Genomic DNA, 23730 nt, shown 5'->3' on the forward strand with positions numbered 1-23730 from the left:
CCTCAATGTGTAATGGCGGCGATGATAGTTTTCTGTGAGATGAATGAAATGGCTAGACCGAGGCTTGCTAACGTCCGCGCTCTCTTGCTTTAGCAATGAGTTACACATATTAATGTGTGTTTTGTCCTGCAGCAAATGGCGGACGACGCCGGTGGTAGAGGAGGTTTTCGCGGAGGTTTCGGCGATCGTGGCCGCGGTCGGGGCCGTGGACGCGGCAGAGGCCGTGGCAGGGGCCGCGGTGCCAGGGGCGGCAAGTCCGAGGACAAGGAAGTACGTTTCAAACTCAAATGTTTTTAAATGGAGTACTAGGTCAAAGGAGGTCATTCTTAAAACCACGAGGATTCTTTTGACGGAGTTTTCTGTCTCCTGTTAGTGGGTTCCAGTCACCAAGCTGGGCCGCCTGGTTAAGGACATGAAGATCAAGTCCCTGGAGGAGATCTACCTGTACTCTCTGCCCATCAAGGTAAGTAACGTTAGTTTGTGAGGATGACCATAGTAGCAGGCTCCCAATCAACATATAAAGATGTTCCGATATTTACGAGTGTGAAGGTGGATCTGTTGCATGCAGGGAGGTACATTAGAGGCTTCGCTACGGTGGTCCTATTCATTTAATAGTTCAGTACTACTTTGTGCATTGTTATTTGTGCTTCCTTTATAACTTGAATGTGGTGAAGTTAAGTTACATTCAGCCTGAGTTTTTGAAAAGCCAGGTCTGTACACTTAGTATGTATTTCCAGAACCATTGTTTTATCTGAACATAAATTTAGTTTCACATCCCAAGATGGTGAAAATGACATGACTTTGCTCGTTTTGTTCAACATGAGGATGCTACTAACTAAAGGAACCATTGAATGGACAGATGATACTGAACCAGTTTAAGAAGCGATGCTTAGCTGTTGGAATGTAGTAACACATGCAAGGCACAAACTGGGTTAGGAATGTATAATAGGACTGCATTAATTGCATGCAGAACCCTATGTTGGATGTGGTATTGGGGGTTGTCTCAAAATACCGCATCACCAGTCTCTAGTCCACTGATTTAATGTCTTGGTATTGGGGGGGGACCGCACACACGATACAAATTTGTCAAAATGAATGCATTGATGATAACACAAGCAAGTTAAAACTATACACTGGTCGATATTAACACTTCACAGCTGCAGGAGACAATCATGTAATCCTCATTTGTTTGTGCGTTTTTTTTTTCCTGCAGGAGTCTGAGATCATCGACTTCTTCCTGGGTTCTGGTCTGAAGGATGAGGTGCTCAAGATCATGCCTGTCCAGAAGCAGACCAGGGCTGGTCAGCGCACCAGGTTCAAGGTGAGATGACATTAACTCCTTATTATAGGCCTTATTTTATCTGATATTATCCGAAGAGTCTAGATCTGACATCTGGTTTTGTTTACAGGCCTTTGTTGCCATTGGTGACTACAATGGCCATGTTGGTCTGGGAGTGAAATGCTCCAAAGAGGTGGCCACAGCCATCCGTGGGGCCATCATCCTGGCCAAGCTGTCCATTGTCCCCGTCAGGAGAGGTTATTGGGGTAACAAGATCGGCAAGCCCCACACCGTGCCCTGCAAGGTGACCGGTCGCTGCGGCTCGGTCCTGGTGCGTCTCATCCCTGCACCCCGTGGTACTGGCATCGTGTCTGCCCCTGTGCCCAAGAAGCTGCTCATGATGGCCGGTATCGACGACTGCTACACCTCTGCCAGGGGCTGCACCGCCACCCTCGGCAACTTTGGTAAGATTCATCTGATGGTTACGAGTCTTAATCAGTGGTGTATAATTTTTTTCTCCTTGCTCTGCCCAGCTTCACCTCTGCAGTGGTGTAGTTGTCGTTTTCAGGAGAGAAAGAAAGGAGTATTGTAATGCACGGCAGAAAGACCATTTCAGTGGTCTTATCTGTTCCCCTTTTCGGTGCTCAACATTTTTTCCAAAGTAGACTTCATCACTGTTATGTTCTTCGAGCGCCATGTCAAGCATCTACTCAGTGTTTCCTTATTTCCACATCAGCCAAGGCCACCTTTGACGCCATCTCCAAGACTTACAGCTACCTGACCCCTGACCTGTGGAAGGAGACTGTCTTCACAAAGTCTCCCTACCAGGTAAAATACACAGCAGACTGACTTGTGGTGGGATTTTTTTTTTCTTTCTATTTTTAAACATGAGGTTTGTGTAATAACGTACTTCTCATAATTCTTATTCCAGGAGTTCACTGACCATCTGGCCAAGACTCACACCAGGGTGTCCGTGCAGAGGGGAGCGTCTGTCCAGCCGCCTGCCTCCTAATCATTTTTATAGACTCGTTGAATAAACGTGCTGAAACACACCATGGAAATGTCATGGGTTCATTTTCATATAAGTAGCTCAGGTATACTCTATCCTTAAGGTAAAGAAGTCACTCAGATGGAAAAGGCAGTATAGTTTTCACTCTGAGCACTATCACGTAGTGATGTGTGCAAGGACTTATTGCAGTGTTTTATCAATATTGATGCAGCGGCGAATCTGTTTTAATGAAACATCAATTGATACTATTACTGATACAATAACCAGAGGACTTTTTTGGGGGTTTTTTTTGGCAAATGGAACTGTAACACCGACAATTCAGATTATGTAGTTGTAACTATCAGTCCTGCTAATTCATTTGTCTGCAGTGGGTTAAACATCCAGAGATCAAAAGTGAAACAAGTGGCAAAATCTCTTGACAGATGAATTTGTTCTCCCAGTATCTGTTAACCCCTGAGGCTATTTTCAGCTCACTTATAAAAGCTGTGGTTCTCAGTGGATTCCAGGTGGTCCAACAAAAAGATTACGTTATTTTCATATTTCATCCATAAGTGATGGAACACTCTTTTTGGTCATGGTTTTCACTCTCTGTACTAAAACGTCTAAATCCAGTTTGGCAGTCTAAGAGCATCTTATCAAATGGAGGTCCATGGTCTGTCAGTTTAGGGGTCCTTCATCTGAAAGCTTGAACCACTATTAAAGAACTGTTAAGCCTCAGTATATGGTTGTTAGACTCAAAGAAGTCACTTGAATATAATGTTGCTGCACTGACTTCGAGAGTTGCATGTAACTTGACTAGATAATTTTTCTAGCAAGAGACATCCCTATGTACACACTCACAGATGGGTGTAAGTCACTTCAAGGACTGGTGGAAAGACCAACTGACATGAATTATCACATACATTTTATTTTACATTTATTACACAGGACAGATAATGGTGAACTGTTCTTAAGCACTCTGGGACTCAGCAGCCATCATCCGTTCTCTTTGCTTCATTAGACATTTCCTCCCACTGGCGTACGCTCCCAGGTCTCCATCTGGGAAGAGGCAGGCCGTGATTTGGCACATTCAGTGGACAACAAATTTTCATTGTGTATAAAGTGTCAGAAATGCCCATCACTATTCTCCAAAAGCAAATTCTCATTTTTGAATCTGTAACCAATACATTCTTTTCATTTGCCTTTAGTAAGCAATTAATTATCAGAATTGCTGCCAAATACATTTTTCAGCACTGCAATGAACAATATTTGCTGTATTTAGTCAGCAGAGCACAGGACACATGCAGGATTCCTGAATGCGTCCACAGTTTCTTTGCTATTACACCACACCACACCACCATGTCCGAGCTCCACATATTACTTACAGCGTAACTGGAAGTTCTTGGTCACCTCGTTGAACTGCTGGATTTCCTTGGCACAGTTCTGGTGGTAGCTGGCTCCTTCTCTCTGCTGGCAGGCCCTCATACGCTCCTGGACTACCTTCACAATCTCCTGGTCCACTTTGCTGAGGAGTGAAGACAACACAGGGTGACACTCATTTCTGAAGGAGAAATGAAAGTTCTGCAGGGAGGCGACAAGAACAACAGTAACTCCAGAGCCGAAAGTGACACCCAGAGACACAGACATGAAAGCATTTAGTTGTCTGAAATCTTGATGATTGAGCTATGGTGCTCCTCTTGACCCCCTCAGTTCCACTTACTCTCTTTACTTGTTACTACTGCCTTTAATTAAATCAAATGTAAGGCTGTAGATCAACATCATACACTGCACTGTGAGTTTTCCTGTCCTGTTTTATAACCTATTTAACTCTTTAAAATCTATTTTATCCTGTTTTTATGTTGTATTTCACTCTTTAAAAATTATATTTGAATGTTTGTTTTTTTTCAATTTCCCTATGCTGCTTTTATGTTTTATGTAAAGCACTTCGAATTGCCTTGTTGAAATGTGCAATACAAATAGCCTTGCCTTTGCATTGTTTGTGTATCCTGTATCCTATAGGTAAAGTGCACACCACAGACAACACATGGCAGCTGCTACTCCTATTCTCAAATACAATCATTCAAGGTACAACAAGATTTTGACAGAGGGCTAATCCACGAGACAGTGTCCTTTCAATCTCAATTTAAGGTTGTGCTCTAGTGGTGAATGAATTAAATTGTAATGAATCAAATCACCACATATGAATTGCCACAATGTGAACTCGAGCATTTGGGGGCCCTTACAGTCTGTGAGCCCAGGGCATTTTGCACACATTGTACAGTTGTTATCAAAGCCTGTAAGTATGATTTATTTTACTAGGTATATACATATTGTATATACTATGCATATCTATTTCACTAATCATCACCTACTGAGCACATTGGGCACACACATGTCCATGAATAAATCATATCTTGACCCGTGACTTACTAGTCTCTCCTCCACTGCATCTCAGCCTCATAGTAGCAGACATAATCTCCCTCCTGGCACTCAGTCAGGTCAGGAACACGGCGGAACTTCTGGTGGTAGTAGACGGACTTGTTTTTACTCCGAATGCTGTCGACAGCATCTGGATAACAGAGAAAACAGTTCAGGATCTTGTTAAACCCTGACAGGGCCGTGTGGGCTGTATTGTGATTTGATGTCTATGATTTTGGCTAACGTTAGCTAGCATAGCACCTCGCTCAAGGTGCAGCTAAGTACCCTATGACAATTACTACCACAAACCAGAGCCTTGTGATTTACTTGGTGTAAGTTAATAATTAGCAAGGAAGCATAACAGTTATACTAGCGTCGTTATAACGTTTAAATATACCAACATCACGTCTACACATCACCCTCTGCTCCTGGTAGCTGTGTTGTTGTGCTAGCCTGTTAGCCTAGTTAGCTCCGTTAGCTTCAGTTACCTCTAAATGTGGTGACAGGCAGGTCCACGGAGTAATAGAAGAGTTTAGATAGAATCAGGGCTGGGTTTGGCAGTGCTGTCTGTTTGTCCACAACCGGAGTCTGCCGAGGAGGCTCCGGGTACGCTCCTTTATCAAAGTCTGAAGGCATTTTGCCTTATGTTTGACCAAAACTAAATTCGACCTCGACAGCTCTCCTTTCGGGTGGCGCTTGCGCAGAAGACACAGCGCAATGGCGAAATAGAGGTCATTAATGCAAAATGTAACCTAGATGCTTTTTACTCTGGTTATTTTAAAATTATCATTCAGTACAAATATTATACCTAACAAGGAACCCAACACAAGCCCAATTACAGTTTTTATAAAACATAAAGGTTGAAGGGTAAAGGTCACAGGTGGAGCTGTTGCACCATGGAAATGCAGCAGGTGGCAGTGCTGATCTGGCAAAATTTAGTGCACAGTCTAAGCCATTGACAATTCAAAATGTTATTGTGTTAGTCATCAAGGAGCATGTAAAATGGCAAATGTGTGTTTATAATATGTATCTTAAGAACCTAAGAATCAGCTTCAAGACTTTGATAAGCAGCACTGACAAATATGTGTGTTTCAGCTGTGAGACAGCAAGTGAACAGTAGGCACATCTGTCTAGCTTGCCCCCTGAAGTACTCTGGAGAAAAACACAGATCAGTCCAAAGCAAGAAAACCTGCTGTCCGATGTAATGTGGGCTGATGTAGGCTACATATTATAAATGTAAACGACTCTTATTGCTGATAAAATGATGTGTATGTGTTCTGGTTGACTTTAAGAAGATTTGCCTCCATCTCCATAAAACACAACATGCAACATGGGACAGCCAAGCCAGTGGTGTGAACAACTGGTTGCTGTGTTATAGCTCTTTAAAGAAAGAGAAGATACTGAATCCGTCCTAAAGCAGACCAGGTAGATGTAGGTCTCTTGACAATGAAAACTTTCTTCTAACTTTCTCTCTCCTTTCTTGGTTATGTTGTTCCCATCCACAGGGCCTCCCCACCACCTCAGACCTCTGACTTTACCCTCGTCCCTCCTCCTATCTTTCCCTGTCAGAACTTGGCAGCAGTTGCCTTGTTTGAAAGCGAATACGGCGCCTCAGCAGGGCCAAACACCAAATTAGAGTCCTTAGCCTGTATCATCTTATGTATGACCCTTACATCAGCACTGGTCCCTCTCTCTTTCTATTCCTTGACTGGACAGTGAGCGGACATGGTCAGTGCTCCTCATATTTTTGGTTCTATTCTACTATAAATAACGCATTCATTAGCAGTTTTGTCTGTCTTTGACATGTGTGCATGTGTGTTTATGGTTTATGACTTTGTTTGGCCACCTGAGTTTATTTGAGAAGATCGCGCATATTGAAAAGTTATCTTGTAATGGCTGCCTTTGAGGAGACCACGTGGAATACTGACATGGTAACTTCTTTAATGTGGCATCCCATTGTCGAGTTTTGTTTATTATTTGACCTGTGTTGGATTTTTAAAATTATATTAAATGTTATATAAGATTAGATTAGATTAGATTAAACTTTATTGTCATTGTGTACACTACTGACACAGAGCTAATGAAATGCAGTCAACATCAAACCAGGAGTGCTCAAATAAAGTCTTTATACAGATGAGTGCAGTTATGCTATATCTTACAATATGTACATTGAAAAATAGTGCAGAAAGTACAAACACATGGTCCGGACAGGAAGGCATCACACCTGAAGATTCAGGAATTTTACTCTATGTATGTTCTTTTGATGTCTAGATTAATATTATTAAAACTGTTGGATGCCCTTAATATCAGGGGTTTGACTATCTAAATTAAGCCAGAAACACATCAAAAACATGACAGAGGGGGACATATTAGTACAGGCAGGGGTTAATATGTCTCTCCTTGACTGATAGATAGTAAAGCTATGCAGACCAAGGAGCAGTGGTGGAAGAAGTATTCAGATCCTTTACTAAAGTAAAATACTAGTAGCCTACCACACTGTGAAAATACACTACCATAAGTAAAAGGCGTGCATTCAAAACCTTACTTAAGCAAAAGTATATAAGAATTAACAGTGCTGTCAGTGTTTAACTATTACATACTGTATATCTAAGGTTTCTGAATTAATGTTGCTGTTGCATTAATGTGTATGATGCATTTTACTGCTGTAGTTGTTTAAGGTTGTAATATGTAAAATGCATATTTCTGTTCACCTTGCCAAGACTTTCGCCATTATTTAAACATCAACATTTAAAAGGGAAATAAGTCTATAGGAGCCGCACTCCTCAGGATTCTTGTCCTTTTTTAACAATAACAGAGATTGAAGCTTCAGTTAAAGGTTGTGGCAGAGTAGCTGTGGCTTTGATTGATTAAACATATATAGTAATAATGGAGCTCACTGACATAAACCCATGTGGGCCTGGTGTTTTGCAATTATTCATTTCCTTGATACTATCATATGTTTTTCCGGGGGTTATTGACTGCTCTAGATTTACACTTGTTAGTTCATCAACAGTTAGTATTTCTATTTTACTCAAAAATGTATGTTTGAGTTGTTTTGAGATTGTGAACAATGGGTATGTTGTAAATTTATTTGATAGGTCATAAATTTGAGGGATGTATTGCAATGCTGACTGGCTTTTGAGTTGAAGGGCCAGCAGACGGCTGGCTTTGTCATCATATCCAGAGAGTGTTTCTTTTGACTTCCTGCTCTGCCTTCTCTGTGGGCGAAAGATCAAATTGAGTTTGGAGGTTCACTTTTTGTTGGTACAGCTCTGGAGTAAGATTAATCGACTATCGACTATCAATGTCTGATAATTTATCAATTATGTCTTTGTATCTTTATGTGTTGACTATTATAGTAAGCAGAGATGGGAGACAATTTGGCTTCTTAGAAAAGTTTTTAGGATTTCCCAAAGTGATGAATTTGCCTTGTCTGACTTATTAACAAATATAAAGTCCTCAATTGCTTGTATTATTGAAATGCAGAATTCCTTGTCAGACAGTAGTGATTTATTTAGTCTCCATTGTGGATTTGCAGCTGATGGAGAATCGAATCGGAAATCAAGTAATACAGAGGAATGGTTTGATATGACTAGAACAATACACGGATGGCAGTAGGGTATGTCTTTTAAAATGAGAAAGGCATGAGAAAAGGCTCCGGTGTCTGTGTGTTTGTGTGTACAAGTCTCCAGGGAGCACAACTTCCATAGTCTTTCAGAAATGATGTTAATGCTGTGGCCATCTTAGAGAGTGAAGTAACCCTGGAGCTTGAACGATCCAGCTTGGTGTTTATAACACAATTTAGATCTAAGGGGGTTTAAATAATGTATTTATCTTAAGAAGTAGTTCAGTCAGTTTATCAGAAATATTTAAATTAAAAATCAAAAATTTTAAACAATCATTGTAATACATCCAGGTTACATTTCCACAGTAATCGGGGAGTGCCTTAATTTCATGTTGATCAGGAGTGACTCTTGTTTGGCTCATGTCCCTTCCAGTCTCATCGCAAATTCCACGCACCCCGCCATGGACACTTGGGGTTCCTGCCCCACAAGCGAAGCAAGAAGCATAGAGGCAGGGTGCGTACGTGGCCCAAAGATGACCCCAGCCAACCAGTGCACCTCACTGCCTTCCTGGGATACAAGGCGGGCATGACCCACACGTTGAGGGAGGTGCACCGCACTGGCCTCAGTATGTACAGCTGGACTTACTGCAACATGGCTGCATGGGAGGACTGACGAACAAACAATGTTACATGATGTTAAGAGCTGAATATTTTAGTAGCTCAATCAAATAAGGCTCATATCCTGTAATTGTGCTATGTGGTGGGGTCAAATTCAGCCTAAGCTTTTGTATATGCTATTATCATCTCTTTTTTGTGCATATTATTGCCTTTCTGTGCTGTATATTGTTTCATAACCATGAAATGCTACACATATCTACTGTTGGTTAAAATGCTATGCTTCATTGAACTTACTGATAAATATTTCAGGTGAATATCTTGGTGAATGTTTTCCATGTTTCTCCCACAGAGCAAGCAAAGAGAGAGGAAATAGAGGCAGTTACCATCATTGAAACTCCTCCGGTCATTGTGGTGGGGGTTGTGGGATATATTCACACCATCCGTGGCTTGCGTTCCCTCAAAACTATCTTTGCTGAGCATCTAAGCGACGAGTGCAAGCGCAGATTTTATAAAAACTGGTGCGTGTGATTTTACACAGTTCCCTTGCATGTGCAGCCAACTGACCACACAGTTGTTGCGTTGCTGTCACTGTTGTTTCTCATGTCTAAATTGAGCTTTTCTGTGTTTCAGGTTCAAGAGCAAGAAGAAGGCCTTCACCAAGCACAGTAAGAAGTGGCAGGATGAGACTGGAAAGAGACAGCTGGACAAGGATTTTGCTCATATGAAGAAATACTGTTCAGTGATCAGGGTTATTGTTCATTCTCAGGTAGGCCAGCCAGTTTACAACTAAATTCAAAATACAATCCAGTTTTAGAAACACAATTGTTGCCTCATACCGAGTTAGTCAGACTCCACTACTCTAATGATTTGAAGCTATTCCCCACATACTGTATCTCCCCCTCTCTTAAGCCCACCCCTGCAAAAGGGCAGAGGTGTCAGAGTGAGCCACCTGACCACATGCAATGGAAAGAAAAGCTGCCACATCCCTGCTGCCAAGAGCTGAACAACTCTGGCCGTGGTGCTCTGTCTGTGGGGAGCACTGGAGGGTGCCGTTTCAAATAGCAGTTTAAAAATAATTTTCCTGGGCAGAACCTGGCTGCTCACCCAGGGTTTGCCAAGAAAAAAACTTTATCTTGGCAGCAAACAATATAAAGATATGCCAAGATCTCAACTCCTAACGGTGTTGCTAGAATCAGTCTTTTTCTGGTCAGGTTTCTGCTTCAAAGGTGGGAATAAGATCAAAATGTGCTTTATATCTAGGATGTGGTATTTGGCTGGTGGTATTACTAAGAGTTCAAACGTGATCTTAAGATCTGAGAATAATAAATCTAATTGTAATAAGGAAGGATATTAGCATATACATTCAAAGCAACAGGCTTTCTGGCTTTTTAGTAATCCAGACTAACTTTCAGTTTACTGGCTTCTCCATTTCCAGATGCGACTGCTGCCCATACACCAGAAAAAGGCCCACATCATGGAGGTGCAGCTCAATGGGGGAAGCATCTCGGACAAGGTGGACTGGGCAAAGGAGCGTCTGGAGCAGGCCGTGCCCATCTCTGCCGTCTTCTACCAAGACGAGATGATTGATGTCATTGGAGTCACAAAGGGTCACGGCTTTAAAGGTTGGAAACATGGAAACATCTGACTAGGCCAAGGTCTTGTAAAATAAATTTACCCGCATATACAGTATAGTTCTTTCTGGCTCTTTGTGGTGATAGGTGTGACAAGTCGCTGGCACACAAAGAAGCTTCCCAGGAAGACTCACAAAGGCCTGAGGAAGGTGGCCTGCATTGGAGCCTGGCATCCGGCACGTGTGTCATACACTATAGCTCGTGCTGGTCAGAAGGGCTATAACCACCGTACTGAGATCAACAAGAAGGTTAGCTGATAGTCAAGAGTCCAACTGCACCCACAAGGCTCAATTTCATCTTTAACTGTTTCTTAGGGAAATAAGCTTTTATTGAATAATCATAGCAAGCAATAATACAAGTATATGTATGTAGGTTTCCCATAATACTGTGTGTCCATGCTTGTTGAGGTCTTCATGTCCTCATGTGTCGTCAGATCTACCGTATCGGTAGGGGTGTGCACATACAGGATGGAAAGGTGATCCGGAACAATGCCTCCACTAGCTATGACACCACCCAGAAGACCATCACGCCCCTGGTAAGATTAATATTCTCTAAAAAAGGGAAGAAATGGATTCTCCAATCTAGCAGCTTGCTAATTTCTGGTAAAGCTTTCTACAAACCCATATTTATAACGTTATAACCACACCTGCAAGACATTCTAACATTACATAGGGCATGATACTAAATTATAATGTATTACTGCTGGCATTATGGGTATGATACTATTTTACAAGTTATAGAAGCTGTTTTGGACAGCACGGTACTCTCTTATATTAGGATGCACTTCTTTAAGTGATCTTTAAGAGCTTCATAGAAAGTAATATCTTTTATATCCCTACTCCCTTTGTCTTGTCCATGTAGGGAGGCTTCCCTCACTATGGTGAAGTGAAGAATGACTTTGTCATGGTGAAGGGCTGTGTGGTCGGGGCTAAGAAACGTGTTCTCACCCTCAGAAAGGTACAACGGGATTTTGAGAGTCTAATTTTAGATCTTACAGGCAGCTTGCAGCAGTAAGCTGAACTTTTATGACAGATAACACATATAATTTACTCCCAAAGTAAAATGTAAATCTCTTATACTTAATTGCGGGAAACATACATGTTTGTGTACCTCTTTGTGTCCCCCCAGTCTTTGATCGTGCACACATCTCGCAAGTCCAAGGAAACCATCGAGTTGAAGTACATTGACACCACTTCCAAATTTGGCCATGGCCGCTTCCAGACTGCCCAAGAGAAGAGGGCATTCATGGTGAGTGTGAGAAAAGTTACAATCTGATTATCAGGAAATTCTCCAGTTTAATTTACACAATTCTGAATCCTTCTGCACTATTTTAACAACGACCTCTGGTGTACCTGCAGGGGCCACTGAAGAAGGATGCCAGGAAGACACTGCCTGAGCCTCTAAATGAGGAGGCCTGAAATAAATTCTCACATCTCAATTCTTATGCAATAATAAAACTGAGTTTCAAATACATTCTCTGTTGTTGTTCTATGTACATTAGCTTTTGCTAATTTAGGCTGGTGTTACATATACTATTTGTATGCAGTTTAAGTTAAACAATGAACATAGATTTAAAGTTTTGAACAGGTTTTTATTCATTGATAAATCCATGAGCATATTAATTAAAACTGTTCAGAAATTACATGCACCACATTAGCTTGATTAAACATAATCATCAGATTATCATCCATGTCTTTTCAGTCTCTAGTGTTCAACCTCACAACCCTTAACAGGATCAGTGCATTAGAAAATGGATGGATGGATAGTTTGTTCAGTTTGCATTCTTTTTAAACAGTGGTCATGAACAACATCTTGTTTTGACGTGCTGTAAGCACATCCAGTTTTTCAGTCTTGCATTTTTTATTTATTTTTGTGTGTTAGCATTAAATAAAAAAAGTTGTGTACTCTGTTTTCACTGGTGTCTGGTACAGTTCAGTTATCTTCACAGTAGGGGGCCCTGTAGCACCATTCTCACAGTCCCGAGGTCACTGCCGTGCGTAGCGTGCTTCAGGAGGCATCAATCCTGCTTTGGTTACAGCAAACACATTCAGGATAAACACCAAGTCGGTACCTAGCTACAGCAGCCTTATAGATCCATAGAGATTCACAGCAATAGCTGCACAATGGCTGTGTTGCATCAGAATAATCTCATCTGTGGCCTCAAAGGGGCACTACTCTGACATGCACTCCTGGGACTCCATGGAGGACTGGTGGGATGAGGAATGCATTGAGGATTGGTGGGAGGTTGGTGGTTTATCCAGACCAGATGTCATCAGGGGCAGATATAGATCGTCCATATTGGGCATGACAAACACTTTCTGTTGAGATATTGTTGACATTTAATTAGTGAAATGATAGGTTAGGTATCACCGTCTTTAACAATATGGAAAATTCTTCACAGCTTAACTGACCTGGAACTCACACTGCAGTTTTTTCTCGATCCACTCAGTGACATGAGTTAAGGTGACCTCCCTCTCCCCGAGTGTGGGGCGCACATGAAGGTCTAACCTGGGAGGCACACGGAAACTGTACCTGACGGGGCCAGAACGGGGGGAAAATGCTTTGTGAAAAAGAAGAACTTTGACTTTGTGGTATGAAATGACAGAGAGAAACTCAGTACCATATCCTGTCAGTAGGGGGAGGTGGGATGTTGATGGCCAGAGTGCCAGAGAGCTCCAGGACCTCAACGCTGAGCATCAGAGGCATGTTGGACACCTCAGCTATCTTCTTCCTGATGTACTCGTTCTCTGTGGCTTTCTGGAAGTACTTGGACTTCGCTATCTTGTCCACAAATCTCAAGATCTTCCTACTCGTGCTGCCACCAGTGTGCCTGAGGGAGGATATGGAAGAGGGCACAAATGCAGTGTAGGATTGTGAATCTGAAAATGACTGGGATTGGGACATGCTATTTCACTAAACAGTATACTGTGAACTGTCTAAACTGGGAGTAAAGTGACTGCCTTCGGTTTACATACTTCGGAAGTTCAAAAACTTACTATTAGATTTTTTATTGCTCCCAAATTAATCAGATTCAAAACCCTTTTTCAGCCGTAGCAGGATAAGCACAGGTAGACGTAATGACCTTAACGCACTCCAACGATTATGGCATTTGTTAAGGCCAAAACGTCAGCCTGTGCATCTCCTGCCATTGTTTGCATTTAACACCATTATTAGTTACATATATTAGTGTTCGCTGCACTAATATGCACTATTGCTGTTACCCTTCAGCTGCAACCACTGTGGTCTTATCTCCCAGAGATGCCTGCGGCTCAGAGAGGGTGGCTTCCTCTTCATCAGACGAGCCTGCGCTGGATGACTCTTCATCACTGTCCGCCAGTATACACAGCCTGGGCTTAGAGCTGAAAAACACATCAGTGGTCATACAAACTACAGAGCTTAGACGTCCCATTTCTCCTCAAACATCCTCTCTCTTTATCTATCGACGAATATGAAACTGAGAGGGGCCTCACCCCACTTGCTGTGTCTCTGGAATGCTGTGAACCTCGTCCTCGCCATCTTTACCCAGCTTACACAGGTTCATCTTAGTCTCCAGGGTCATCTGAAGGCAGCCTGTGTACATCAGCTCCAGCTCCAGCCATAGGCCTTGGGGATAAAGAGGGGGAGGGAAGGTAGCAGGTTATGCTTCAGTTCAAAAAAGCTTTGATCTAAATCCTGAGTTTGGTTTGGAGACTGAGCCAACACCTCTTCTATATCTGGCCTGGAACAGTGTTGTTGCAGAAGGGACATTAGACCAATAGAGAATATAGCTCATCCAGAAACCATGTCTGTACAAAATTCTGTGCCAATCCATCGAGTACATGTTAAGATATTTCACAGGATAAGTGATTTTATTGCAGAACCATCCAATAGTTGTTGAGATAATTCAGTCTGGACCAAAGTGTTAGGCCAAAAGACAGACAGACCCACATCCCTAGAGCCACACTACTTGCTTGGCTAATAACCAAAAGAGCAAGAGCGTATATCAATGAGTACTCGGCCAATGCAACATATACAGGTGTAAATACACATAAATTGTACCTCTGCAGTCCAGTGTAGGTTTGGAGGTGCTGAGGAATTGAGGTAGACAAGTGCCCATGTTCAGATCCGCCAGAGTCAGCTCATTCATGAAGTATGGCAACTATAATGAGACAGACACCAAACACCTTTAATAATTAGTTAACATGCAGAGTTCATGTCATACACACAAATTTCCAAATTAAATCCATGGAAAACAACACAGAGGCTCCACAGTGGTAGCTAATTACCTCAAACAAATGAGTGTGCAGGGAAAACCTGCAGTGTGTATGTGTGTGTGTGTGTGTGTGTGTGTGTGTGTGTGTAAAGGAAAGAGGAACAACATAGTGGAGTAAAAAGGATGGTGTGTGTCAAGGAGGAGAGCAAGGAATGAGAAATGAGATGCTCCTCTACTCACTCCCCACCTTCTGCCTTTGGAACCAGAGGGAGTGCCTTATCAGCAGACTCTCAAACACACACACAGGAAAGAGAGCTGCAGCGTTGATGTGACCAATGTCACATCTTTTTACCTTGTGTGCAAACCAGCACTGATATTCAGGTCATGTCATCAAGTTTGTGGAGCTCTGCCCTACAGTACTCACTGTTGCCTAGCCATGTCATTAATCAGTATGACACTGATGATGCTGTTGAATATGGTGTGAATATGCAGATGAATGTGAATATGGAAATCATTTTGTCAACCAAGGACTTCAGTTTCTGACTACCCTTGAAAAATAACTCACCATCCTCATCCTCCCTCACCTTTATCTTGCTGAGTTTCTTCTGGATCTTGTGTGCCACCTGATCGCTCCAGTACTTCTCCCGAAGAAAGTCCCAGAAGATCCTTCCCACCAGGGAGTTTACCCAGGTGGGCTGGCCCTCTGCAGAGCATCCCTCTGCACCTGAACCCGCACTGGGTTCAGCTCCTGCAGGACCTCCAGATCCATGCTCTTCATTGTGAATCTGCAGGGATTAACAGAGGAATAGGTCATTGGAAGACACATACAGTATGTTTGCACAAGCATTTTCCCAGAGGTTATATGACCTGATAGAACCAAGGTACAGGATACAAATGTTTATCATTCCTATGCTAATCTATCCTCAAGCCCCATTTATGCTTACTCTCATCCTAACTCTACATCTACCTCCTCCTCCTAAACATGAGAACAGATTGTCTCTATGTGGGGTGCCAATCCCAAATCACCCAAACAAGGATTAGCAGCTCTGTCAGTTCCTATTAATCTCCTTCCAGCCAGGTGACACCTGATTTTCTTCACATTGACATTTGGTCTCGCCAGCAAGTATGTGTTTGGCTAAGCCAGCATCCTAGAAAAGGCTGGTCTGAGTGTAGGGCCGAACAATGGAACGGTAGTTAATATTGACCAGCTCTGATCAATGGGAGTTAAAACATGCAGATGGTTAAGTAGAGCAGAGACAAAGTTCTGGCATCTGCTCATGACGGAAGCGGATGCTGTAAAAAGTGATGCTAGTTCCAATACTAGATCTAAAAGCTAAATAAAAGTGTTGCTCATTGACCTTCTTGTGTGTTGCAGGGCTTCCCCTGTCACTGTGGCAGGGGCTGATGGTGAGATTGCAACTCTGTGAGCCAATCAGTTGAGTCATGTAGGTGCTGTACTCCAATAGCGTTCTTGTTTTTGTAGCTCCCAGCAAGTCGTGCAGCTCCTCTGTGCTTTCTTTAACAGAGTCTCCACCACATGGTATTTCTGATTGACAGAGAAAAGACAGACATGAAGGAGCTGGTAAATATACCTCAAGGAATGATATGAAATAGTCAAATTCTGCATGAATCTGTCCTGCACTGTGTTTAAAACAAGAAGGTAATGTTTCCAGTCTTCATATTGTATCACCCCAATCCATATCACCACAAATCAGAACACCTTCTTACCTGTATTCTCCTCCCCGCTCACACTGCTCTTGGTTCCAGCCCGAGAGGCAGACAGGAAGTGCTGGAACCACTCCTCCTTCTCTCTTCCTGTGCGGCCAAACAGGTACAGGGTAACAGGAAGCTGGTGATCCAGCACAGTGTGTCTCTCTGCCCGTTCTTCCTCCTCTTGCCCTTCAACCACGCTCTCCTCTCCTACCTCCCCCTCAGCCAGCGTGATGCAAATGGGGTATTTCTTGTTCCATACCCTCTTGCGAGCCAGACCAGGTGGCAGCAGAGACACCTGGGATAAAAATGAACAGAGAGGAAAGATAAAGCAAAAGTGTAATTTTCTTCTAATATAAAGTAATCAATATTTTCTTTCTACAAGAGATGTTGGCATGCAGAAACGGTGTTGACAGTTTAACCATTGTCAAAGCACTCCCGACATTGATTAGGCTGTGTGTTATTCTATCACCCTGTTGCAAGCTACTGTAGCATGCCTCAATATCTGAATGTGACAGTAGACGGGTCAAGTTTATTAAGAACATCATCACTTCACTCGCAATCCTTCGGTTCTTTCACCTCTGTGTTAGATGACAATGTGGGTGAGGAGAGATGAGAGTTCAGGCAAGAGGTCACCATGCCTCTCTCTTTTGCTCCCCTCTGGGGGACATGCCTGTTCCCTGGGACCCACAGATGAGAATTTTTTCCCCCCCGCAAATGCACTGACCTTAGAGTTAGCCAGCTGGTAAGTGTGTGACCGCAAAAACACAGCCTCGTGGGCCGTCTCGTCAAACCCTGCCCAGCGGGGAACGTTGGCACGTGGATATGCCAGGCGCAGCCGGCTGCCCTCCAGCGTGGCATAGACAGAGTGTGTGATGGAGGGGTGGAAAGTTTCAGGGTCGTAGCTGTGTGTCTTATTCATCCAGCCCTGGAAGAAAATTATGAGGGCGTTATATGTAAGTAGCAGTACATCAATCACAAATTCATTCACATTTTCCTGCCAAGTTGGGTTAGGTGCATTTAACTGACTAAGAGTTAATATCACAGAAAATATGCAGCAACACTCTACTCAGGCAAATGACATTCACCATGAGTGGTGCGAACTGCGACAGCTCAGCAGGAGGGGAAACGTGAGACACAGCAGAATAGATCGGTCTCATTTAACACCATGGAGAGTCTTTGAAATAGCCTCCAGCCTCCTGTTAGTAACTCCTCTATCCCTATACACATCACCTTATTTGAACCAGTTAAATCTGCATTTTTTGAGGAATCCAGCCCCCACCCTCTCAGCAGAGCTGTCAAGAAGTGCTTTGAGAAAGCTATTATCAAAATAACCTGCTTTTAGATGCTGAACCTGCTGTGCCTCATAGCAGTTTTTTAATACAGCAATTACATCAAAACTAATCCATTAAGCATCACTGACAGCACTATCTTTAGTGCCATCCAATTCCTTGCTGTTTTGATCTCTCATCCTGCAAAACAAAAATCAGAGCTTGGACCTCATTTCCATATAGCCAAATTGGTAAAACAGAAAGTACGTAGGAGCAGCTGCTGAAGTTTCTCTGAGCAAGACTAAGAGTCAACAGCGATGGCGCTAAAGCCGTGTGAAGCTGTACAGCAGTGCTTTGAGCTAAATGCTAATGTCGGCATGCTAACATGCTGATGTTTAGCACGTATAATGTTTACCATCATCACTATCTTGCTTTAGCGAGCACAAAGTACAGCAGAGGCTGATAGGAATGTCCCAAAAAACTATGTGAGTTTTGTGGGTATTTGGCCATAAACAAATTGTGGTAAAACCAACGCTGCTAGCATGGCCTAACTCAGCGTGAGAGCCAACATGTTGATTGGTAGATATGTGTAGGTTTTTTTTGCTTTTAATTAAAGAAGAATTTAAATATTTTTTAAACTAGCGAATAGCTTAGAGACCTGTCCCAACAAATGGTACAGACATACATAAGCAGTAAAGCCATGTAGCAGTGAATTCGCACGGTTTTTGAACTGACAGAGAAAATGTTAGACAACTTCACTCACGCCCTAAGTCAGACATAAATCAGTACTGGACCTCTTGCTCTCTGCTACACTTACATTTGTAATTTACTACGAAGAAATGGGAGTGAAGGTTGGGTAAGAGTAGAGGGAGAAATAGATGAAATGTCACCATGTCACTTTCATGCTTACGTCTCTCTTTGTTTATATGCTGTATTTTACTCATTTATTACCTCTAGGATTTCTGGATCTGTGAGCTTTCCATCCAGTCGGTCCATGTTCAGGGGTCTGGATTTGCTCAAACGAGAGTCCTTGTTGCTTCTAGCAGATGAACGTTGTGGGGCAAACATGAACACCACAACCAGGCCCAACACAAAGCCACATGCAACCCCCACAGACAGACCTGTCACATAGGAGGGCAGGGGCAACACAAAGAAACCATAAGCTAGAAGACCCACAGGGAAGAGCCAGTGAAGTGGCAGTGATGAACCTGGCACTGTGACTCGAGACTGGGTGGAAGTTCTATGATGTGTCCCACTGGATTCATTCTGGAGCTCCACCACCTGAATCATATCTCCATAAGTGCGGATTTCGAAATGACTATCTCTTGTGTTGGTGTGGCGTTCTGGGGAGACAGAGGATTTTATTAAGGAGCCCTGTTGGAGTCTTCTCAGAGGCATGTCACACACACTTCTGTGCTCATCATCAGCTCTCCTTCGGCACTTAAGGTCTATATCTTCACTGCCACAGCTGCCTTGGGAGGCTGGTGAGTCTCCAGCACCAGCCCTGCCCTGCTTGGGGCTGCCAGAGCTTTCGTCCCCCATGATTTTACTCAGCATGCTCAGTGGATCTTGCATGGCCTCAGAGAACTTCCTACGTGTGTCCTCCAGCTCCGCTATCAGCGAGCTGCCCCGGGGTTCAGAGAGAGGCATGCTGCCCATGGAGGGAGGTGATACCCAGTCGTCATCTTCATTAAGTCCTCCTACTTCAGGCTTGGCCTCTAGGATTTTTTGGTGAGTAAGCTGCTTCCATGGATGCAAATGCAGCTTAGAGTCTGACTTGGAGAGGTTGACCTCTGGCTCAACCCGGCGGGAAATCTCTGTGCTCAGCGACTTGACCAGGCTAAGGAGAGGCTTGCCTCGCAGGGAGCTGCTCTCGCTTGGGTCCAGGTCTGTGGAGGAGGATTTGACCAGGTTGGTGGTGACAAGCAGGCCTGCTGATGTTGCTGATAGGTCAGATAAAGAGCACGGGGATGAGGGGGAGTGGGGCAGGAAGGGGGACTGGGAGCGGTAGCCTTGGCTCAGGTCCAAATCCATCCCCAGGCTGACGTTAGACGGACCCTCCCTGGCTTGTGGTTTATCTCTGGAAAAGGCCACGGTTGGACCTTCATCGTGGCGATCCAGGCTGAAGATGAGCTTGCTCTCCTCCATGCCAGTCGTCAACCAGGAGCTACAGTGAGAATGTTGTCAACCAAACAGAGCAGTAGTCCCTAAACACATGGACCATGGCGCTAGCACTACTTGTAACATCCTCCTCAGGTAGCTTGTAGCCCATCATGTTGGATGCTGAAAATTTGGTGAGAAAAAAGCAAAGTATATTAAAATGTGGTTATTTGAACAGCTTCAACAAACCCTTAGCAACAGCATGACCTTTAATGATGGCATAACATTTAAAATTAAGCCTCTCTGCTACTTGTTAATATGCTGCTCTGACCTTTTTCCTATTTCCGTCCTCTCCAGTGCTTTTCCAATTTCCTCTCCCCTCTCAACATTGCTCTCTAATCTCCTCTGTACTTTCTCTTTTGTCCTTTTTACTGATCGCCTGCAGTGATTCAGGGAACGTTGTGTGTTTCACTCTGTGTGTGTGCGCTGTTATTTCATTTAAAGACTAAGATAAGGTAGGGCTGGATGAGTGCTTTGTTTCTGAAATCATTATAAGGAATCATAAGCGCAGAGACTTTTTAATCCCACAGTCACAGCTAATCCCACATTAGAGAGAGTGATCTAATCATTTAGCCTTGTTTGTGCCTAATTGACACATTTGTCTTAGCCAAGGAGCACTGAAAGATGTCCAGTACAATACTGATCTTCCTCTGGCATCATTTTAAATATTTGTATGCAGTTTTCCTCTCTTATTTTACCGTGCCTCCATGTTAAAGTCGGTTAACTTGTTTATATCCACTGATCAGATTCTGCCAGACGGTTCAGGGATTCAAAACAGCAACAGTTGCAAGCTCAATTCTCAACTCATTTCTGCCTGAAGTTTGATTGAAGTAAAACACAGGAGAAAACAACTTCCTCTGTGAAGGCATCTGCTTGCGTGGATGAGAAGAGTGAACACGTGGAGAACATCTGAGCCAAACGAATGCATCAATGCTTGTAGAACCACTCATGCACACTCTCTTTAACTCCATCTGTGTTTATATAACCAAGATTTACACCATGGCTTTTTATTACATTCTCAGTTCTTACTGAACTAAGAGCTAGTTGGGCTTAAGCATCTTCATGTCATACTTGGGAAAACAAGCTGCTTTTTTTAAACCACCAAGTCCAACCAAGCTCAAAAATTAGACACTCCCTTGGGAAATCGGGGCTTTGAGAGAGTGTGGATCTACATTAAGCCCTTTACAGCTTGTTTACATGTGACAATCATGTATCATGGCAGGCGGTGTATCACAGCCAAACTCGCTGAGAGGCAACAGCTACGGTGTGATCCAGGCTGAGAGTGGATTAACTATAATCCTCCATATTTAAGAGGCTTTTACAACAGGAAATTAAGTAACACTTGGGACATAAAATGAAATCAGATGAATTGGCGATCAGTGTGTCTTTCAATTCCAGATACATTTTCAGATAAAGCCGTTAACTGCTGTTAGCCTCACACAGACATAATGCAGTGTCGTGTCAAGTCACAAGCTGGCTTTATGAGCAATACAAACAAAGTGCCTGTATGTAAGTGCAGCATAAGAAAACTGACTATACTGTATATACATATACTGTAAATCAAGTGCTTATCAGCCCCAGAGAAGCTAATAAGTGAACAAGCAATGATTGGTTATTCCTTTCTAGCCCTGACCTGGATGAAACCAATTTTCAAGGCTACATATAATAATTTGTTGCCATGTTCCTTGCATCACCTTATCTCTTACCTTCTCTGCACACTGTTTAGATATTAATTATAGCACCAACCTGCTGGGCTGTGAGTCAAATCTAATTAACTAAAAGTGCTGCTCTGCCAGTGCTTAAGTCGCCCAAGACAGCCCTGCATTGCCCTAATCAATTTCTACTTCGGAGTCAGTTTGGATCAGTTCTTGCTGACAGGGAGAGGAAAACCTTTGCTGCTCTGTGGAAAATGAAGTTAGCAGAGAATTGGCAGCCTTCTAGTCAGGACTGTGGATGAACTTCTGCAGGAGCAAGAAGGAAGAAAACCCATCAAGAGGACTGAAGCCTGAAACCCCAGTTTTTGGTTTGGCCCTTGCAAGTAGAAAGTAAAGCAGATTTTGCTATTTTATAATTATAATTAATAAGGAAAGTAAGAATGTTTGGTGCCCCAGTTGGTTTGGTAATAAACACTGTAGTGGGCAAGTGGAGGAGAAACTGTCTCAAACAGAGCTGCAATCTGTTCCAATTGAAATGTACTGGCAAAAACACGTTAAATTTGCAACTAAAAATTATTTTCATTGTCTGCTGGTTTGCTGAATATTTTAAATAGCGAGAGAATAGCCATCAACAATCTCTCTGGACCAAAGGTGACGTCTCTAAATGTCTTGTTTGTTCAACCCAAGAATATGAAACCAAAGAAATTCAGTTTCCAATAATATAATACAAAGAAAAACAGTAAATCCGCACATTTTTTATGAAAAACACGGCTGAAACAATTAATAGATTGTCACAATAGTTGCAGAATAATTTTCTGTCAATTAATCCACTGTTCATCATGAGTCACATCTTTTTTGATACAACACACATGTGTATGAGTAGAAAACTATTTTTTTTACATGTCAAAGGAAAGTAAATGGATGTTTGTGGTTGTCCAAAGTGACTCCAGACTATTCAGTGTCGAGGGAAAGTTAATTACGTTAAAGGAGTCTGACATTTTTGAGTGTGGACATGGTATTGCTGGCTGCCAGACATTTTTAATGACTGATGGTATTTGGGGTCTATAATTAAAGGGAAAGTTAATAAGTCTCAAGACAAGGCCACCGTCCTCTAACATGCAAACTATTGTCGTTTTAATCAAATGGACAATCCTGTGTATTTGGTTATGTTGGAAGATTCAAGAGTATGAAAAAGCAGTAGTGGGCCCCCTAAAATGGATAAAAAGAGCTAAGAAGAAACTCAGTGACCATCACAAAACCAATCCCTGACATCGGGATTGGGATTGAAATCTGGCCAAATCATGTCTCTCCCAGTCTGTCCTCCTTTAGGCCTCTAAATCCTGTTTAGAGGACGACAACGGAATAAAAAAATTAAAACAGACTTATTTGTTTTCGCATTAAGAAGAACTTCGTGTCTATGCAGCATGGCATCACAGTTTTGTCTACACAGAAGCAGGGTGTTTATTAAAAGGCATTCCTGTGCTTAATCCAGTCCTCAAACGACCATTTGACCCTGATTCCAACACATTTGGCACAGGACTTTGTGTTTGTCTGGATATCACATGGTGCTGTACTTCATCTCATTAACACAATATCTCCAGGGCTAAAAGAGGTTTATGGATAGTGTGAGTCAAACCATCACTCAGACATTCAAATGAGTCTCTTTAAACTTTCCACCCTGGAGTTATTGAAATTTTGGATAAAGAGATGCCAAATACACCACTGACTGTCTTTGCTGTTTCTGTCCTCGCCTGTAGGAAATTTCCCAAGTGTTAGGCTATAGCTAGCCTACTGCTCAGATTGAGGCAAAAACAGGAGTTTGCCTACCTGAATCTGGCACATTTGGCCTTGTATCAGTGGCGGAGGCTGAGAGAGGTCCATAGTAAAGAGGGCATCGGTGCAGAAATGTGCTTCCAGTGCAGGCTGCAGACCAGTCTGGATGCTGCAGAATGCGGTGTGCTGCACACGGGGATGCGCACCATCCACCGACAGCAGGGAGGAACTACTCAGTCAACTTTACTCAGATTGTAGCAGATCTTGGTAGAAAAATCGTCCGAACTCCTGTAAAAAAGATTAAATCCAAATAAACAGATCAGCTATAAGATAAATGCGTCAGTGATGTTGCCCCCCTTGGACATCGCTTATTCTCTCTGCTCCAGGAGGCATCAATACAGAATAATGTGATTACTGGAGTCCAGGCTGCAGACTGGACGGAGCTCTAATCCAGATTAGACTCGAGAGAG

General features: G+C 42.9%; 4 protein-coding genes across 8 annotated transcripts; 2 read left to right on the top strand and 2 right to left on the bottom strand.

Moving 5' to 3' along the window:
• The first annotated feature begins 111 nt into the window (after positions 1-111).
• Positions 112-2331, top strand: rps2 (ribosomal protein S2). The gene is made up of 6 exons (XM_046028539.1): positions 112-270; positions 374-463; positions 1214-1321; positions 1410-1743; positions 2016-2107; positions 2211-2331. The coding sequence occupies exons 1-6, from the start codon at positions 136-138 to the stop codon at positions 2289-2291; spliced, it is 840 nt and encodes a 279-aa protein (XP_045884495.1). The 5' UTR covers positions 112-135; the 3' UTR covers positions 2292-2331.
• An 844-nt stretch (positions 2332-3175) lies between these two features.
• ndufb10 (NADH:ubiquinone oxidoreductase subunit B10) lies at positions 3176-5393 on the bottom strand. The gene is made up of 4 exons (XM_046028553.1): positions 5174-5393; positions 4698-4836; positions 3653-3792; positions 3176-3326 (listed from the first exon to the last, which is right to left on the bottom strand). The coding sequence occupies exons 1-4, from the start codon at positions 5319-5321 to the stop codon at positions 3238-3240; spliced, it is 516 nt and encodes a 171-aa protein (XP_045884509.1). The 5' UTR covers positions 5322-5393; the 3' UTR covers positions 3176-3237.
• On the top strand, positions 4444-11956 carry LOC123956359 (60S ribosomal protein L3-like). Of its 5 annotated transcripts, none has more exons than XM_046028500.1 (11): positions 4544-5416; positions 6191-6616; positions 8684-8876; positions 9218-9386; positions 9499-9634; positions 10304-10490; positions 10587-10747; positions 10933-11034; positions 11361-11456; positions 11628-11747; positions 11858-11956. In XM_046028500.1, exons 2-11 carry the CDS (start codon positions 6578-6580, stop codon positions 11915-11917), a joined length of 1263 nt encoding a protein of 420 aa, XP_045884456.1. In that variant the 5' UTR covers positions 4544-5416; positions 6191-6577; the 3' UTR covers positions 11918-11956. The 5 variants fall into 5 exon arrangements, with proteins under 5 accessions (XP_045884448.1, XP_045884456.1, XP_045884465.1 ...); XM_046028509.1 differs by having other exon boundaries at positions 4545-5416; positions 6191-6413; XM_046028492.1 differs by lacking the exon at positions 6191-6616 and having other exon boundaries at positions 4444-4563.
• Positions 11957-12153: 197 nt separating this feature from the next.
• Positions 12154-23442, bottom strand: LOC123963047 (testis-expressed protein 2-like). Its single transcript, XM_046039572.1, has 12 exons — positions 23315-23442; positions 18624-19955; positions 17129-17329; positions 16420-16699; positions 16050-16237; positions 15276-15476; positions 14538-14637; positions 13970-14102; positions 13721-13858; positions 13120-13329; positions 12911-13031; positions 12154-12817 (listed from the first exon to the last, which is right to left on the bottom strand). The coding sequence occupies exons 2-12, from the start codon at positions 19818-19820 to the stop codon at positions 12671-12673; spliced, it is 2916 nt and encodes a 971-aa protein (XP_045895528.1). The 5' UTR covers positions 19821-19955; positions 23315-23442; the 3' UTR covers positions 12154-12670.
• Positions 23443-23730: the final 288 nt, after the last annotated feature.

The sequence above is a fragment of the Micropterus dolomieu genome, linkage group LG02 (genome assembly GCF_021292245.1).
Source record: "Micropterus dolomieu isolate WLL.071019.BEF.003 ecotype Adirondacks linkage group LG02, ASM2129224v1, whole genome shotgun sequence".
Lineage (NCBI taxonomy): Eukaryota > Metazoa > Chordata > Actinopteri > Centrarchiformes > Centrarchidae > Micropterus > Micropterus dolomieu.

Coding starts and splice junctions, on each gene's coding strand:
- rps2 (XM_046028539.1), top strand. CDS start 136: ATGGCGGACGACGCCGGTGGTAGAGGAGGTTTTCGCGGAGGTTTCGGC. Junction 464..1,213: donor TGTACTCTCTGCCCATCAAG/GTAAGTAACGTT, acceptor TTTTTCCTGCAG/GAGTCTGAGATCATCGACTT. Junction 1,744..2,015: donor CGCCACCCTCGGCAACTTTG/GTAAGATTCATC, acceptor TTTCCACATCAG/CCAAGGCCACCTTTGACGCC.
- LOC123956359 (XM_046028492.1), top strand. CDS start 4,468: ATGAATTGCCACAATGTGAACTCGAGCATTTGGGGGCCCTTACAGTCT. Junction 4,564..8,683: donor TACAGTTGTTATCAAAGCCT/GTAAGTATGATT, acceptor TGTCCCTTCCAG/TCTCATCGCAAATTCCACGC. Junction 9,635..10,303: donor GGGTTATTGTTCATTCTCAG/GTAGGCCAGCCA, acceptor CTCCATTTCCAG/ATGCGACTGCTGCCCATACA.
- ndufb10 (XM_046028553.1), bottom strand. CDS start 5,321: ATGCCTTCAGACTTTGATAAAGGAGCGTACCCGGAGCCTCCTCGGCAG. Junction 4,837..5,173: donor GCCTGTCACCACATTTAGAG/GTAACTGAAGCT, acceptor TCTGTTATCCAG/ATGCTGTCGACAGCATTCGG. Junction 3,793..4,697: donor ATGCAGTGGAGGAGAGACTA/GTAAGTCACGGG, acceptor TTCACTCCTCAG/CAAAGTGGACCAGGAGATTG.
- LOC123963047 (XM_046039572.1), bottom strand. CDS start 19,820: ATGGAGGAGAGCAAGCTCATCTTCAGCCTGGATCGCCACGATGAAGGT. Junction 16,238..16,419: donor GAGCGGGGAGGAGAATACAG/GTAAGAAGGTGT, acceptor TCTGTCAATCAG/AAATACCATGTGGTGGAGAC. Junction 15,477..16,049: donor GCCCTGCAACACACAAGAAG/GTCAATGAGCAA, acceptor TAATCCCTGCAG/ATTCACAATGAAGAGCATGG.